Source organism: Choloepus didactylus, chromosome 1 (genome assembly GCF_015220235.1).
Source record: "Choloepus didactylus isolate mChoDid1 chromosome 1, mChoDid1.pri, whole genome shotgun sequence".
Classification (NCBI taxonomy): Eukaryota; Metazoa; Chordata; class Mammalia; order Pilosa; family Megalonychidae; genus Choloepus; species Choloepus didactylus.
This window is the reverse complement of record NC_051307.1, coordinates 70,409,567-70,426,453: the sequence shown is the minus strand read 5'-3', so window position 1 is coordinate 70,426,453 and position 16,887 is coordinate 70,409,567. Positions and strand designations below refer to the sequence as shown.

Here is a 16,887-nt window from a genome sequence, read left to right as displayed (position 1 = left end):
GTCTCACCTAGCCACCATCTTAGGTTCTTTCAGAATTTGCTTTTTAGTCTTAAATTTAAAAATGATTTAAAATAGTATATGTATATCTAACAAACATGTAAATTACATCTAGGGTTCACCAGTAGTTCGTCTGATCTACTATTATATCAGGGACATTTTAGAATACAGAAGAATTGAAAGTAATTCTTTATTGAACATTTAAGTCTAAATCTTTGGGAAATTTCCAAACTCTCTTAGAAACCGCTATATTTGGTTCCTTTGGTTCCTCTTCCAAACCAAGTGATGAACGTTTGTAACAGGGACTTTGGTTTATTTTCTTCTTCCCTCTGAGTTCTATGTCCTAAAATGTTTCAGCAAAATTAATGAGACTAAACCTCCACTCTTCAAATATTAAAAGCTCAAATTCTAAGAGTAATTTTAATCTTGAGTTTAATGAAAACAAGTTAAGTAGCCTTGCTTAGGTTAAAAAGTCCCCAGCAATGCTGGTGAAAATCATTGTACCCCCAAAAAGGGGGAAAATAAATAAATAATGACCTCAACTCCTGCCATACATAATCAAAAATTAGCATAAATTGTGGACAGTTTTAAGCATGCTATTTATTCTTAAATAATCAAATTATTGTATATTCTTAACATCAAATTTGAAATATAATAGAATGTCTGCTCTAGTATTTACGGTTTTAGCCTTATGTTCAGATTTCACTGATTTGGAATTTATGAAATAATCTGGCTGGCTTGAAGTTTACTTTTGGTAGTAAAAAGTAAGTATTTATTAAGTGCAGTCTATTTGCTGGGCAATGTAATAGGCGCTGTGTCTTAGGATACATAATTCAAACATGGTAAGTTACCTGCCCTGAAAAGAACTTATGGTACCTTGGAGATACTGGCAGACATAAACAAATATAATATGAGAGAGTAAAACATAGGAGGCGGAGGTGAAAGTGGTGGCTAAGTAAATTATCAGTAAACAAAAGTTAATACATAAAATTAGAGGTAATAACTTTTAATTTGTCTACAATTCATGTTTTTCATGGTAGTCACCCTTCCTGAGTACCAAGGTGGTCAAAAATCACATTTTTTTTATATGTTCAAACTTTAATGTTAATAATAGCATGGTTATTAACAACTGAATTTACTATTCACTAAGCCAACTAACAATAATGATTCTTAGCATATAGTTCTGTCAATAAAAGCATCTTATTTGTGCAAAAGATTTTGTATACATGAATTTATTTAATCCTCACAAATCCCAAATGTCAGATCCATTTTACAGATGACATGTGTCTAATGCTTAGAAAGATTAAGTGATATGCTGACACTCTTACAGTTAATGGCAAAATCCAAAACCCATTTTTTTTTCCTTCATTTACTTTAGACAGTTTCATTCATCATAAGGAGAGATTAGGCATTAAATAAAATTTATGAACAGGTTTTATCATCAGTGATCTTACAATCAAATGAGATGTGACAAATATACATATAAAAGCAATAGTATTATCTAGCAATAAGTGGAAAAAGCATATTTTTGAATAAATTAGAAAATATGCAGGCAGATTAAAAGTAATTTGACCCATGAACTTAGTTTTTTATTTTCAAAAGCTATTACCTTTATAGAAAATTTCTAGAGGTTTTCTTTAGCCAGTTGATAGAGATCATCCTTTTAATTTGAAACTTATCTTTATTTTTAAGATCCCTTTTTTGATCCAGTAAGTGGCCAAGTTCCTTTGCCTCCTGCTAGGAGATTGCCGGGTGAAAATGTCAAATCCAACAGAACATCACAGGACTATGATCAGCTTCCATCATCTTCAGGTGAGTTGGCTACTAGTAATAATAAAAGTCCTTTAGTTGAGATAGTGCTTTTTGGAGCACCTTTTTATTCACTATATAATTTAGTGAACACCGACAGCCTACAGAATATTTTTATTACCTTTGCATTTTGCTTATAAAGTTTGTATTTTGAGAGGAATGCCCTCAAAACTGCTTCATGGAAAAAAAATCAGGCTGTTATCTTTAATCAGTCAGTACAATAAATTGATTCAAAATTTATACAATCTCAAACTTTTTTTTTGCCTTATCCAATATACAAAATGAGGGAAATCCCTTTATACATTGAAAGACCATGTTCTCTTTTTTTCTTCATTAAAAAAATTTCTTGAGAATTAACATAAGCACAAAACTATTCATTTTCATAGCTTATTTATGGCTACAGTGCAGTGCCCCAGTGCCAAGCATCAAGTCAAAGGAGATCCCATTTTACTAAATACAACACGCCCTCATAACCAATAATAGTGAAGTGTCCTTTCTTTACCTCATCAAGGGACTCTTCCCTGACCACCATCTCTAAAGGAGCTCCTCCCACTTTCTGCAGTCACTTTCTGTCCCATGTTCTGGACCCATCACTGCCTGAAATTTCATTATTGATTTATTTGTTTTCTTGTCTATCTCCTCCATTAGAGCATTAACCTTTGAAGACAGGGATATCATTTGGTTCATTGTTGAATCTTCAAGTTGGTGGGTAGGAGGGGAGCAGGGAGCGAGGGAGGGAGGAAGGAAGGAAGGGAGGAAGGAAGGGAGTGTGTATTAAACTGAACAAACCTTTTTTTAGCAATATGAGAAGCGTTTTTGTCTCATAATTGTAAACATCAGAAGTTTTCCTGTTGTAGATTTTTCTCTTATTTTAAGATTACTTTGTTTCTTTTTAAGCTCAAACATCAGTTCGCAGAAGATTTGTTAATAGTGATAGCCATTCTGTAACTTCTAAATCAGGATAATTAAGAGACTGCTTTGAGAATTACCAGTATGGTAGTTCTTATGTACTCAGTACAAGGCATGGGAGAAGCAGAAAATCTCTAAGGTTTTATAGGTTTTCACACTTGCATATAACTCAGGAAAGCATAGAAAATTTAATTAACCTTTTCAAATTTTGGTCCATGTTCTCCCACTAGTTTACGTCTCATTATTACAAGGTTTCAGTTATATCTAAGGGTAGCTATTGAAACCTTGCAGTTCCAGCTGAAAAAGTAGATTGGAGTTAAAAATGGAAAGTCAAGAAGGAGAGAGTATATGGCAGACTGTATATAACAGAAGGAAGAAACTTCCTTAAGGAAATAAAGTTAAAATACAACTTTCAGAAAGTACTATGATTTAAAATAATATATTCAGTACCACCAATTCTGGATTAAAAGACACATATATTCAAGTTATGGGAAGTGTTGTAGCCAAAATACTATTTTCACAGCTTCTTTACAGTTTGTTCTATAATATGTGGGTGTTGCAGTGCTCAGAGGAATATCATTCACATATATGATTTCAGATGGTATGAATTCCAATTAGTATCACAGTAGGTTTTATGAAAGAACTTTGAGTCTCGAACCTTGTTGAAATATCCCCAAGTAGGCCTTTACCAGAAGCCTGAACTGGCTTTTACCTGAGTGATAAAATCATCCTGATTATTACCCTGAGGACCTCAACTAGCTGTAACATCAAATATATCTCCCTTCTCCTTAAACTCGCTGTAAAAATACAGATAACCCACAGAAAATAAAATACTTTATTTCCAATAGGATGTTTGTTCACCTGCAGCTCACTGGGCTCCCAGGGTGTCTACTAGTTTACCTGAGGAGCAACTGGGCCTGCCTTCTGGATTAGGTCTTTGTATCTAAACCTTGAGAATGAATGCTTAGTGGCTTTAAAATTCTAATAGCCCCTATTTTGCAGTAACTAAAGTGTCTTTACTAAGGCTTTTTTAAGATGACAAATTAGGATTCTGGTATGTTTGCCATACCTTATAAATTCAATTTCTCTTGTCTTTTATGGCAGTCTACATAATTGAGAGTGACTTATTTATGTTTAAGATTTCTGGGAAAAGAATTTTTCTAAAGAATTCAAAAATATAATTTCATTGATTTAAAAATATCTTCCTTATCCTCTTTTCTAAAGAGGACGTGTGAACGTACACGTATATCCACATATACAAAGAGCCTTCCAAATCTTTTATTCTTACCAAAGAGAATGTATTATTTTCTTACATTGTATAAATGCAACAATTAATATTTAATGATATGAATATGCCATAACAATTACTAAATTGGAAATAAAAGGATTTTGCTAGTCTGTGTTAAATTCACATACCTGTATATGGGGTAAACATTTTTACTAATAATCTGCTCATTTGTTAGCATGGGTGTATTCACATTGGTTCAGGTCTATACTAGCTTTACAAGAGTTTTTACAAATTTTACAGTTTGTCTTTCTTTTGTTATAAGATATACGTTACAATGCAAATACCATTCTTAAAAAAGCCAGGGAATCTGTAGGTGCATATACTAGTGAAGCTTATGCACTAAACGTCTGAAGATTTTTCATATTCTTAGTGTTTATAATGCAGTCCATGGCAACACTTGAAAACAGTACTAGAATTTTGGCACATGACTTGTATTAAATGTATATGTAACAGTAGAAGACGTTTTTGCCAGATACACAGGCATCATAAAGGGGATCTCATTCAAAAAGGAATTCAATATTACTTTCCTTTACTAGCTAAAAGGAAAATTGAAGGAATGTTGAATGCATTTCATATCGGGAACAAATATTGTAGAGTTATTTCGGTAAGATCTCAATTGTTAATCAAGGGTTCACATCACACAAGGATTGGAACTGTGTATTGTCATTCGTGTCAAGATGTTTTAAGGTAAATCATGTGTATCATGTGTTTTTAAGGTTTTGTTTTGAGTTATAACAAAGGAAATTGCAGTACTGTAGAAGTTAAACACAATTTAACTACCTGGAATGCTCCTTACATAAAAGCTTTAGTTTTTAAAACCTCAGAACCTGGCATCTTATTTCTTACAAACCTATTTTCATTGGTATAATGTAGTTGTTTTATAACCAATTTTAGATGTATTCAGAAAATTGTATATTATACCTTAGCCTTAACTATTATAATTACCTTCAACAATATATGTGAAAATTTTTAATTTAATTTTAACTTAGTGAAAACTGTATGATAAATCATGTCCTTTTATAGTTAGACTGTTGTTTCTACTGCAGTGACTATAATTCAGGCTTATGGCATAAATGGGTTTCAGAATTAATCCAACTTCTAGTAGAATTACAGTCATAATGATGATGTGTTTGCTATTCCTTCATCAGTTCAACATAATATTTTTCTTCTGATTTTCATATATTGTTTTAATGGGGAATATTAATGATCTGAGAATCTTGATGTCTGTCCCAAATATTGCCACCAAATTACCAAGTGACTTTAGAGATTAGGTCTCAAATTGTACATAATAATCACTTACTATGTATATAGTCACTTACTCAGGTTGTATATAATAAAGCACTCACTATGGGCCAGATGCTGTGCTAAGTATTTAGATATGGATGTATAGATAGATGATTGATTGATAGGTAGATAATTATAACATATATAAATATATATTTCATGTTTATGTATATTATATATGTAATTTCATTCCTCACAACCGCTCTAAAGTAAATACTGTTAATTCATTTTATAGAAGAAATTAAGACACAGGAAAGTTTAGTAATCTATGGAAGATCCACAGTAAATATCAGTGTGGTAGAATTTCATCCAGTTCTGTCTTTTATTAGGAAGCTATGAACTTATTTTTTTTATTTGTTAACAAAGTTTAGGTTGTTATTATTCCATTAGTATCCAAACCAAAAAGCATGTATGTGTATAAAAATGATTACTAAACAGTTTCTGGAGTTACTCAGAGATAAAATCAAATAAAGATAATAAAGGAAAAGTAGTGATGATAGTGAGATAAAAGATATTTGAAATAGTAAAATTGCAAAAGAGATTTCAAAACCTGGATTCTGATCATTTTTATATGACCTTAGTCACTCACTATATGTTTTCTATACTTTTCCTATCAATAAAATCATTCTCTGGTCTTAGTCATAGATCCTTGTGTAGCTCAGGCCTGTGAAACTAGCAGAGGGGATCTGAGGCTATATTGCTTTTTTTTTTTCTAATTATGAAAGTAGTACATGTACATTGGAGAAAAATGGAGTTACAGAAAAAAAAAAAAAGGAGAATAAGTCACATGTAACCCTATCATCAGTAAGGAATATTATTGCCATTTGGGAGCCCTTCCCTTTAGTGTTTTATCTGTCCATTTTCAAATGGTTAAGACCATACACAATATATCAATCCTGTCTCATTTCCATTTAATATAGTATCATAAGCCTCTTACCACATCATTAAAAATACTTAATAAATGACCTTTTTGATTTATTTTATGATAATCCATTGTTTTTATGTGTGTCAAATACTATTTAAATATTTTAAAAGTCTAACAGAAACCATACTTAATATACAGGAATATTAACACATCAAATGCCTTTGCTTTGGTCTGGAAATATAGAAACTCAGAGTAGTAGTCATTATAGAGCAGGGCTTAATATCATAGAAATAGAAAATGGGAAAATATACTCGTCAATACAGTGACTTTGCTTATTAGATACATCTTTCAAAATAGGGAACTAAAAAAACCCTTCATATCATGAGAGAATAAGGGCCTCTTGTGATAAAATTGCCAGCAGCCACTGAAGTGGAAGTAACATTAGTGTCTACACTGAAGACATGGAGCCATGCGTCTCAATCCTTTTTGTTGTCATTTTATTCACCGCCTGCCTAAGGAGGCTTTTCAGGCATTTTCTTTCCTTATTGCTCTCCCCTTCCCCCTGCACCAATGAAAGTTTAATACCAAAGATACACTGTTTATCTCTTTGTACTGTGACTATTCCTTTGGAGGGCCACAAACCAAAACCTGAGATCTTTTCATCTCGCAAGAACCTGTTTTTGCCCCCTTGGGAGTGATCCTGCCCCTGTTTAGAATACATGACACAGAATAATCACTCAAGGTATTATTCTATCCATGTTTTCATCAGGCTGACCCTTGCCATCTAGGACTTTTCTATATGACTTTGCTCTTTTATGTGTTCAGAAAATGAAAACTGAATCAATATCTATGCTAAACCAGTGCTTCTCAAATTTTTTCTTCCCAAAAAAGAAGAGTTAACACTGAACAACACTAGGGCCGGGGCTTTAGCTAAAAGTGAATGATCACATGCAGAAATTTTCTTCAAGCTCTGTTTTATCTAGAAAATCCATGCAAATTTTGCATTTACTCCTTGGTATATCTGCATTCATTTCCATATTAAAAATATTATTTTCCGTACATTCTTGAGTATAATTGATGCTTCAGGAAGATGTGTCTTTTGTACCCTGTAGCTCCACATAGTCTTGAACCTACTTCAGTGGTGTTGCCATTGCTCGTAGGAATTCAAAACACCGTAAGCGTGGACTGTAGCACTAGAATAAACACATGCCCTTCCTTCCAAAATAACTGGCAATTGTGTTGGTGCAGATATTCCCATGGGGTTGTTAATCATTCCCATGTATTCCAAAGCTACTGTGTGTGTGTTTGTGTGTGTGTATCTTTTAGAATTATGAGATAGCTTCGTTTTCTGTTTCATTGCTCTCTTCCACTACCGTTTACGTGGTAAAGTGAGTGAGGATCTGGTGTTCCCTTTTAGATCCTGTGAGAAAGAGCAAGTGGGGAAAATGATGGCTGCCTCTGAGCATTGGGAAGAAATGCTTTGTTTAGAAAGGGGTTGGTTTTAGGTGATTTGCTCTAATGAGCATGGAGGTGATCTACTTGCTTTCATTTATTTATTTATTTTAACAGGTTCTTCTGTTAGTGCAGGCTATATAATCATTTTTGCTTGAAGGCTTTCTGTAGAATTAGACACAACAAATTTTGTTTTTTTCCTCTTATACAGTTCTTTGACACTCCTTTTAATTTACAGTAATTGTTGTTCTAAAGCACTTGAATATAGCAGTCATCATTATAGGTGTGATTCATTGTCCTTTCTTTTTAATAATTTCCTTAGCACATATACTGCAAATTACATTAATTAATTCAACCCCTTTCTAAACAAAGCATTTCTTCCCAATGCGCAGAGGCAGCCATCACTTTCCCCACTTGTTCTTTCTCACAGTATCTAAAAGGAAACACCAGATCCTCACTCACTTTGCCACGTAAACGGTAGAAGAAGAGAGCAATGAAACACAAAACGAAGCTATCTCATAATTCTAATTCTCAATCTATCTGATTGAGGAGGGTAAATAATATCTCCAAAAATGAAGATACAAAAGTAGGTTGGGTGAGTAAGAATCATAAAAGTAAAGTGCTTAGTCAAAGTCACTCAGAATCTTAGTGGCCAGGCTGAGATGCTCTGACAAGCTAAAGTCTCTGTATGAAGTTCCTCATCTACAGCTAGGAAAATCAATGTTTTATATGTCAGTTATCTGGTACAGAGCAACATTATCCAATTAAAACAGTCAAACATATAATAAGATGTGCCAAACTGACTAAATATTCAGCAATGAGTAGAAATTTATAACAGGGTGAAAACAAAACCTTTATAAATGAAACTATCTCTGAGAGCAGATGGAGTAGCAACATAGGTTCCATATTATTTCAAATCTTTGTTTCTAATACACCATACAGTTCAACTCCTTAGCATTTGTGAGATTCTGAAGAGATGTCAGCACTGGTTTGAATTAAGGCAAACAGTACTAAGATTACATTGAGCAGGGTATGTGAGTTTTGGATTTAGAAAGGAAAATATATCTATTGAGGGGAAAAATCTGTTTCCAGAGGGTTTTTTTTTTTTCTTGCTTTCAAGAAATGAGAATATCCTAAAAACATGTCATGATTCCTCCCTGAGGTTGTTTTAAATCTTTTTCAAAGTTGATGTTTCAAATATATTTTGTATACCAAAGATACCTGTTCCAGAAATAGACATTCACTTCTCTAACTAGGTAAAGGGTTTTGATTTAACATGTGTGTGTGTGTTTGTGTGTGTGAATGTATGTCTCTGTTTCTCTGCTAACTTTGGATTCCTAATTGTGTTTACTACGTAAATTTTCCAAGCAAACAGTAAGTGTCTTCTAAATAAAATTAGGTGTCTACAAATTCCATCACATTTTGCCAGTATTAATTATAACTGCCTTACAGAGTGAATAATAAGTTTCTTGCTTATTTTTCCCAATGATAGATACTGTCTTTTCCAATGTCATCTACAAAGCTCAAAGATACATATGTGTACTAGATATAGAAGTTCTAAATTTCAAGACTTCATTACCCATTATACTTTTAAATGTGTCCCTGATGACCATAATAAACTTTCCCACTTCACTGGCATACATAGATTGTCTTCAAGAACATGTCTGATATACATGTGCCCTTCTCAGTATTTTGAACAGAAACAAAATAAAATATAAGAAAAACTCTTAGAAAATTACCGGTAGAATATAAGACATCTAGACTTGTGCTTTTCACCCGTAAAAGTGTCTCAGGACAGAGATTTCAAATGGAGTTGAGAGGTCACTCTGGTGGACATTCTTATGCACTATATAGATAACACCTGTTAGGTTTTAATGTATTGGAATAGCAAGAATTACATACCTGAAACTACCAAACTCCAACCCAGTAGTCTGGACTCCTGAAGATGATTATATAATAATGTAGATTACAAGGGATGACGGTGTGATTGTGAAAACCTTGTGGATCACACTCCCTTTATCTAGTGTATGAATGGATGAGTAGGAAAATGGGGATAAAAGCTAAATGACAAATAGGGTGGGATGGGGCCGATGGTTTGGGTGTTCTTTTTTTACTTTTAATTTTTATTCTTCTTCTGATTCTTTCTGATGTAAGGAAAATGTTCAGAAATAGATTGTGGTGATGAATGCATAACTATATGATCATACTGTGAAAAGTTGATTGTATACCATGGATGATTGTATGGAATGTGAATATATTTCAATAAAATTGAATTTAAAAAATATATATATATATTCTAAATTTAAAAAAAAATGCATTTGCCTTGTTAAAAAAAAAAGTATCTCAGGACAGACAAGATTTGTATTTATGAATTCCGTGGTAAGTGATAAGAGTAAATGAAAGGTTGATAAAGTTTCTAATAATTTTTTTAAAAATGATTAAAAGCAAAGTATAATTTATTGTCCCTCTATGCATGACATAATGGAAATACATAGTAGAAAAATAAATGGAATCTCAAAATAATTTTTAAATGCAGTTTAGCAGACCATGATAATTTGAGATATTGAATTACAGATGCATGAAACAGTATCAACTTTAGCAAGAATCAGAAATTAATGTGTTGATATATATGAGTATAGTTTAATATGCTATGTCTACAGCTATAACTTTTTTTTTTAACTGGATATTATCTTTTAAGAAAGAAAAAATTAAAAATAAGACTTACCCATCTTGGTGTTGAACGAAAAATTTGCATCCTGGAGGCAAATATATATATATTGTGTGTTGTCTTGATCTTACTAGAATTGTGAATAGGATTATGCTTGTTACAGAAATTACTTTCTCATGGAACAATAACATCCACTCCTTAGTATAAAAGGAAAAATATGAGGTAATGTATCCCATGAAGTTTCTGTTATGATTTAGACTTTATTATTATTGAAAATATAAGCTTACAAGCTCTGATCTAGTGCAGTGGCCCCCTCCTGCGGCCATTGGAGCAGTTGGCGAGGCAGCAGAGACCAGGAGTGACAGAAAGGACACTGGTCAAGAGGCATTTGGGTTCTAGTCTCATGTCACCATTTACTTAACTATGTCCTTGATTTGGCATTTGGCATTTGTCAATGATCTAGAAGAAAGATACTAAATAAATGTTGATGTCTACATAGTCTTAACTCCGTAACTATGTTTCATCTAATAAATTTTGACAATTTATATTTTAATCTTATTTAATCTTTAATTTTGAAACAAAGTATTAAATATAGATATATGCAAATCTATGAGGAAAATGACCTTTAAGTTTAGCCCATGTCCTGGGGATCCATATGGAATTGTGGCTTGTCATTAATTTTATTTTCTTTTAATAAGATTACTCTCCAGTCATAGGTACCTGTCATTTGTTTAACTCTGAGATACAATTATCATCAGGGGACTTACCTGAAAACTAAATACGTGATTCTCTACTCTTTAATGTTTCTGCTGAGTTTGCTTTTTCTTAAGCAAAACTCCCTACTGAATTCAGCATCATCAGAATCTGGCCCAAGTTGTTTGTGCAAAGCACTGAGTTTACTGCTGTTCAACCTGTTGACTAACAGCAGAGTCAAAGCATCTACTATTTCCTTTTTATTTTCCCCCTAGTGTCAGTAAGGCATAACTTCAAAGTGCTATTAACTTAAAAAAAAAACAAACAGAAGAAGACCCTACACAACCCCATAAGGGATATTTCTCAGAGCAGTTCTGTGACATGGGGTGGGACAGATGCTCTGCCTTGAATGTCCATGAGCTCATAACTGTGGAGTTTCCTCTGGGTAGAAACCTCCCGAGAGGGTTCCTCTAGGAAGCAGCCAGCCAAAGCATGTAGTCGAGAAGAATAAGCTGTATTGCTGAACAGAGTGGGAAGCCTTTCTTTCTTAGATAGGTGGGATTTTTTGTTGTTGTTTTTTTATATACCTCTTTTATTTCACATAGCTTGAAAAAAAAATAGGTGAAATTGGGAACAAAATGGTTATATTCTCTGTAGAATTACCAACACATTCTACCTTAATTTTCTAATGGTCAGAATTAATGATAATTACCTATCCTGAAATTGTATGTAAAAATTGGAGGGAAGTTTATAAAAGATAATTAAAAATAGCATTTTCATATAAAATAAATAATATGATGTTATAATGTCTTTATTTTTATCTTAATGTTTAAATGATATCTATCTTTAAAATCTACACAGATGGTTCACAAGCACCAGCCAGACCCCCCAAACCACGACCCCGCAGGACTGCACCGGAAATTCACCACAGAAAACCCCATGGACCTGAAGCAGCATTGGAAAATGTCGATGCAAAAATTGCAAAACTCATGGGAGAGGGCTATGCCTTTGAAGAAGTGAAGAGAGCCTTAGAGATAGCGCAGAATAATGTCGAAGTGGCCCGTAGCATCCTCCGAGAATTTGCCTTTCCCCCTCCAGTCTCCCCACGTCTAAATCTATAGCAGCCAAGTCTATGTCTAGACCAAAATTGAAAGCAATTGATGAATATTCCAGGAGTGTGGAAAGGAGAGCAGAAGCGAGTCTTCTTCATCTGGCATCTTACAAAGTGAGGCATGGGAATGCAGCTTCCGAGAAGATAGCTGCTTGCTCAGGATGTCGGCAGCTGCGGCTTCCTTATTTTCGCTAGCCATACTTTTAAATCAGGGTTGAACTGACAAAAATAATTTAAAGACGTTTACTTCCCTTGAACTTGGAATCTGTGAAATGCTTTTCCTTGTTTACAAGTTTGCAAAGTTGCAGTTTTGTTTTCGTTTTTATTTGTGTTTTGATACATGTACTGTGTTCGTGACAGACCCTTTGTTAGAGCGTCAGGTCTGCTGTAACATTTCCCACCAACTCCCTGCTGTCCACGTCAGCAGCTGAGTCATACATTCATTTTGATCTCAACCGAACCCCCAACCCCCACCCAGAGGTCCAATTCCATTTCTCCCATTTACTAGGATGCTTTAAAAGTTCTGATTGTCAGCTTATCAAACTAATGCAAAAAAACGTGTGGCCTTCACTACTGAGTCTTTTTCTATGAAACCATTGCTATTGAGAGATGGAGAAAATTTGAATGTATAAAGCATTTTTTATGGCTTTCATTTTTGCTGTGTTTGTGACCTTTAATCTTCCATATTCCCATCTTTGTCATCCCAGAGGTGACACAACTCTGCAAAAATCTAAAGTACTAGAATGCAACTACTGCAGATGTGGGAGAAATGCATATCATAAATGCTGTAATGAAGTTATATAATAAGGTCACCTGCTATTATGCCTGCAACACTTTGGGGCATGCTGAATAAGAGGGCCTTCTCCCTGAAATGTATCAATAATGTTCAGATAAAAGTATGGTCATAACTTTCCCAAAGTGGAATAGAGTTCATTTCCTATTTGAATGATTACACTCTGGTTCTTAACAGCTCCAGGAGCCGGTTCATATTGTGATGGAAACATTAAATCTTTGATGCACTGTTGAAATGCTAATGCTACTGTGGCAAAGATTTTTGCAAAGTTCTTATTAATTTTCTATCTGCAATCAAATTAGAGTTCATATTTAATTTGTAGATTCTCTTATTCATTGTTCCATCCAATTAGGTGAAAGAAACTAATATAGTTCACCATTTTTGCAAAATGGTGGTTGGTTCTTCAGAAACTGTGTTATTAGCTTTAATAAATCTCCCAATATTTATTGAGCATCTATGGTGTGCTCAGCGCTGTTAGGAACTGTGTTTATAAAGCACAAACTGTCACAAGCTGATTCCAGTATAATATTTTGTTATTCTTCATCTGCGTTTTTGATGGCAAAAGTTTCTCTGATGGACAAATCCTGGAAGTTTTTAACAAGAGCATATGAATTTTCAGGCAATTTTCTTTTTTCCTCCTAATGAGAAATGAGACAAAACCATTACTGCTTAAAATGAACCCACAGAAGGTTTTCTAAATATGGACTAATTGTGGGTCTGCACATGTTTCTGCCCCTCCTTTCTTAATTTCACACACAGTGTGATATAAAAAGATGCATTAGACAGTAAGCCTCTTTTGGACTTGAAAAGACATAACCAAACATCTAGTATGAGTTGAAAGAAAAGAGCAGACCCAATGGAAATTCACTTTTTACAAGACTGATGGAGACAGCCAGGTGGCCTAGGGAGGGAAACAACTGCATTCTTTCCTATGCAGAGTGGCACATGCCCTTTCTTTTAAGTTTGGCTTCCATGATGTGAGATGATACTTGAGTCACAGGCCTTGGATAGTTTGTGCTCTTATTTGAATTTTTTCAGGTGATTCTGAGCTGGCTGTATCCCTGGAGGGGAAGTTTTAATTTGCCTTAGGTGTTCTTCCTGTGAGTAAGTATATCAGTGCACTTTTTTTTTCAGTTTTTAAGATGACATTGGCTAATTCTTCATTGCTGTATGAACTCCATGTAATGTCATGATTTTTCACTTGTTTTATCAGTTTCGGGTGTCACGCTGGAATAGCACTATACATTTTGGTACAATCTAAAAGCCAAAAGTTACCACTTCATTGTGATACATTCCCTATAGACAAGGGAGTTGATGTTAAATAGGAATATTAGAAAACATACTACATTTTCATTCAAACAATAGTCAAATGATATGTGAACATTTCCAGTGAGAATTTTAAAAGATGAGATTGATGAAATTAGAAGATATAGTAAATTCAGACATGAATTTGAAAAAAAAAGTCTGCTTTGCAAAGAAAATTTACTAACCTCCACCAAATTACCTCCGCATCCTGTACTCAATAGCAACGATTAGTTCTGTCATCAAAAAGGAATTTATCCAAATCTTATAGTGAGTGAAATAGAAAGAAGGAAACTTTCTATCAAACACTGTCATGAAAAACCCATTGCTGCCTATTACACAGGAATTATGGGACTCAAAAAAAATTTTTTTGAGGAAATAATTAAACCAAAATATTTGTTTTCATTAGAAAAGTGACTAACCATCAATGTTTGGCAATTACCCAAACTTTGTTTCACTGTGATCCAAGAATTTAGACATTCCTCCTGTTTCTCAAGACTTAGTAATATGATTACTGTTTAAATCAGTACTCATAATTAAACCATGGGCAACACTAAACCCCCTTCCCAAAAACATGTTCTTTGAGTAGGATTTATTCTAAATGATAATACGGTAAATTGATCTCAGTATTCTGGGTTTTTTTTTCCCTTGACATCTATCTAATATATCCTGACCAAATTTCTAGAATTGAATCAGCAGTGTTTATGCTTAACTTGAACTTTCTTCCACAAGTATGACCTTTAACTCTTCCCTATTCCTTTCACTTTGCCCACATTGAAAATAGTCTTAATAATAGAGCCCTGATTGCAACTTCAAAGAGTCCGTTTGTTAACTCAGTATTCCACATACCAAGAACACTTGCAAAGATTTTTCATAATGTGAATTTTTTATTTTTCAGTTCCAGAAGCATTTCCTACAGTTTGGACATTGTTTTTCCTCTTAACATTTCAACTTGAAGCTTTAATTTGCACTGAATTATCTAACTGGTTAAATTTTTAATTTCTCTCTTAAGCTGACAGATTTGGAAGCAAATTACAGTGTGTTTAAAACAATACAGGTACTGCCTGTAGACCTGGAATTTTAGCGCTTCTAGGAAAAGTTTCCAGAAAAAGACAGCAATAGAGTGAAGGGTTTTCTTCCTGATTACTGTTTTATTGTTTTTTAAATGCCTTTTAAAAACTTTGTTTAAAGTGGCAAAATAGTTATGTGTTCAGTTAATTTATATTTTATTCATTCTTTTTTCAATTCTGGTTATTATGTAACCTCAAGTCCTTTATCTGTTCTTTTAAGGTATTTTATAAAATGAATGTTAACAGAATGCTGAGTTGGTACTTTATTTTTCAAGGAACACAAACATTTCTTTCAGAACATTTTTACATTGTAATCTTTCTCCTTTCTGTTAAGCAGATTAACCCAAAGACATTTGATTTAAGAGCTAAGTGGACAACATGGTCCAATGTACCCATCCCAGATGATTTAGTTGTTAAATATAAAAAGATGTCATTTCAAGATAGACTCACAGATAAGCTACTCACATGTCATAAAACTCAACTATATAGTTGTCTTAAGGTTCCATGTAAGAAATACCATATCTGGGAAAGGCTGAAGGTCTTATGGGTGATATACCTTATAACTGATAACTTATCAATAGTAACCTCTGTTGTTTAAATTCTTGATTTTTCAATACTTTGTTAATGGCCAACATATAGTGGGGAGAGGACAACAGAGATAAAAAATAATAATTGCTCTTAAATCAAGCAGACCGTTGGGAAATTAATTGGGTTGTGGAAAGAACCATACATAATGCTAATATTTTCTCAAAGCACCCACCATTAAAAGGGAGATAAAAATGCCATACAATAAATGCTGTACATATGTTATCACATACTGAAATTATGTGCTTACGGTTAGCGCTTCAAAACTAACTTTTGTTGGGCCCTTACTTTGTGCAAGGAACTCAGTATTAAAGCATTTAAACCTTTAAACAACCCTGCCTCTCCTGGGACTGTAGAAGGAGAGTTGGGAGTGACAAGTTGCTTCTGGTGAGGTTTGATGAGTAATAAGACTAATGACATTTTGTCAGGCCAAAGGAGTGGGAAGATTTTTATATTTTTATTTTTTTAGAAAGCCAGAAATAAAGCCTTTCAACTAGGTTGGCACACATGAAAAACATTGCTATTTAGGCAAAAGTGAGAAGTTTAGTGGGGCTGGAGGAAGCCAGGAGAAGCTAGGAATCTAGCTAGTTGCTAAAACAAATACCATGCAATGTGTTGGCTTAACAACAAGAATTGATTGGCTCACAATTTCAAAGGCAAGAAGATGTGCTTCCTCCTGAGGTGAGTATCTTCTGGCTAGCTGGAAATCCTTGGGGTCACTTAGCTTTTTCTGTTACCTGGAAAGGCACATGGTGGCATCTTTCTCTTCCAGATTTGGTTGACTTCCAGCTTCTGGCTGCTCCTCAATGGCTGCTGCTTCCATGTTCGATTTCCTTTGTTTATAAGGACTTCAAACCAATTCGGATTAAGGCCCACCCTCATTCAGTTTGGGCACCCCCTAACTTGTAATATCTTCAAAGATCTTATTTACAAGTGGGTTCACACCCACAGGATCAGGGGTTGGGACCTGAATATGCCTTCTGTGGGGGCCATGATTCAATCCCCAGTACAGGGGTATATTTGGTTCCAAAAGGCAAAGGACCATTCAGACCACTCTTAAA

General features: G+C 34.0%; 1 protein-coding gene across 5 annotated transcripts in view; it reads left to right on the top strand.

Annotated features, from left to right (window-relative positions):
* Positions 1–15,491, top strand: part of CBLB (Cbl proto-oncogene B) — a 234,641-nt gene extending 219,150 nt beyond the window's left edge. For 3 of the 5 annotated variants that reach the window (XM_037835057.1, XM_037835056.1, XM_037835053.1), the window contains exons 18-19: positions 1,690–1,809; positions 11,827–15,491. In XM_037835057.1, the coding sequence (XP_037690985.1) occupies positions 1,690–1,809; positions 11,827–12,086 (380 nt within the window). In that variant the 3' untranslated portion in view covers positions 12,087–15,491. The remainder of the gene's footprint in view (positions 1–1,689; positions 1,810–11,826) is intronic. The other 2 variants (XM_037835059.1, XM_037835052.1) reach the window with 1 other exon arrangement.
* Positions 15,492–16,887: the final 1,396 nt, after the last annotated feature.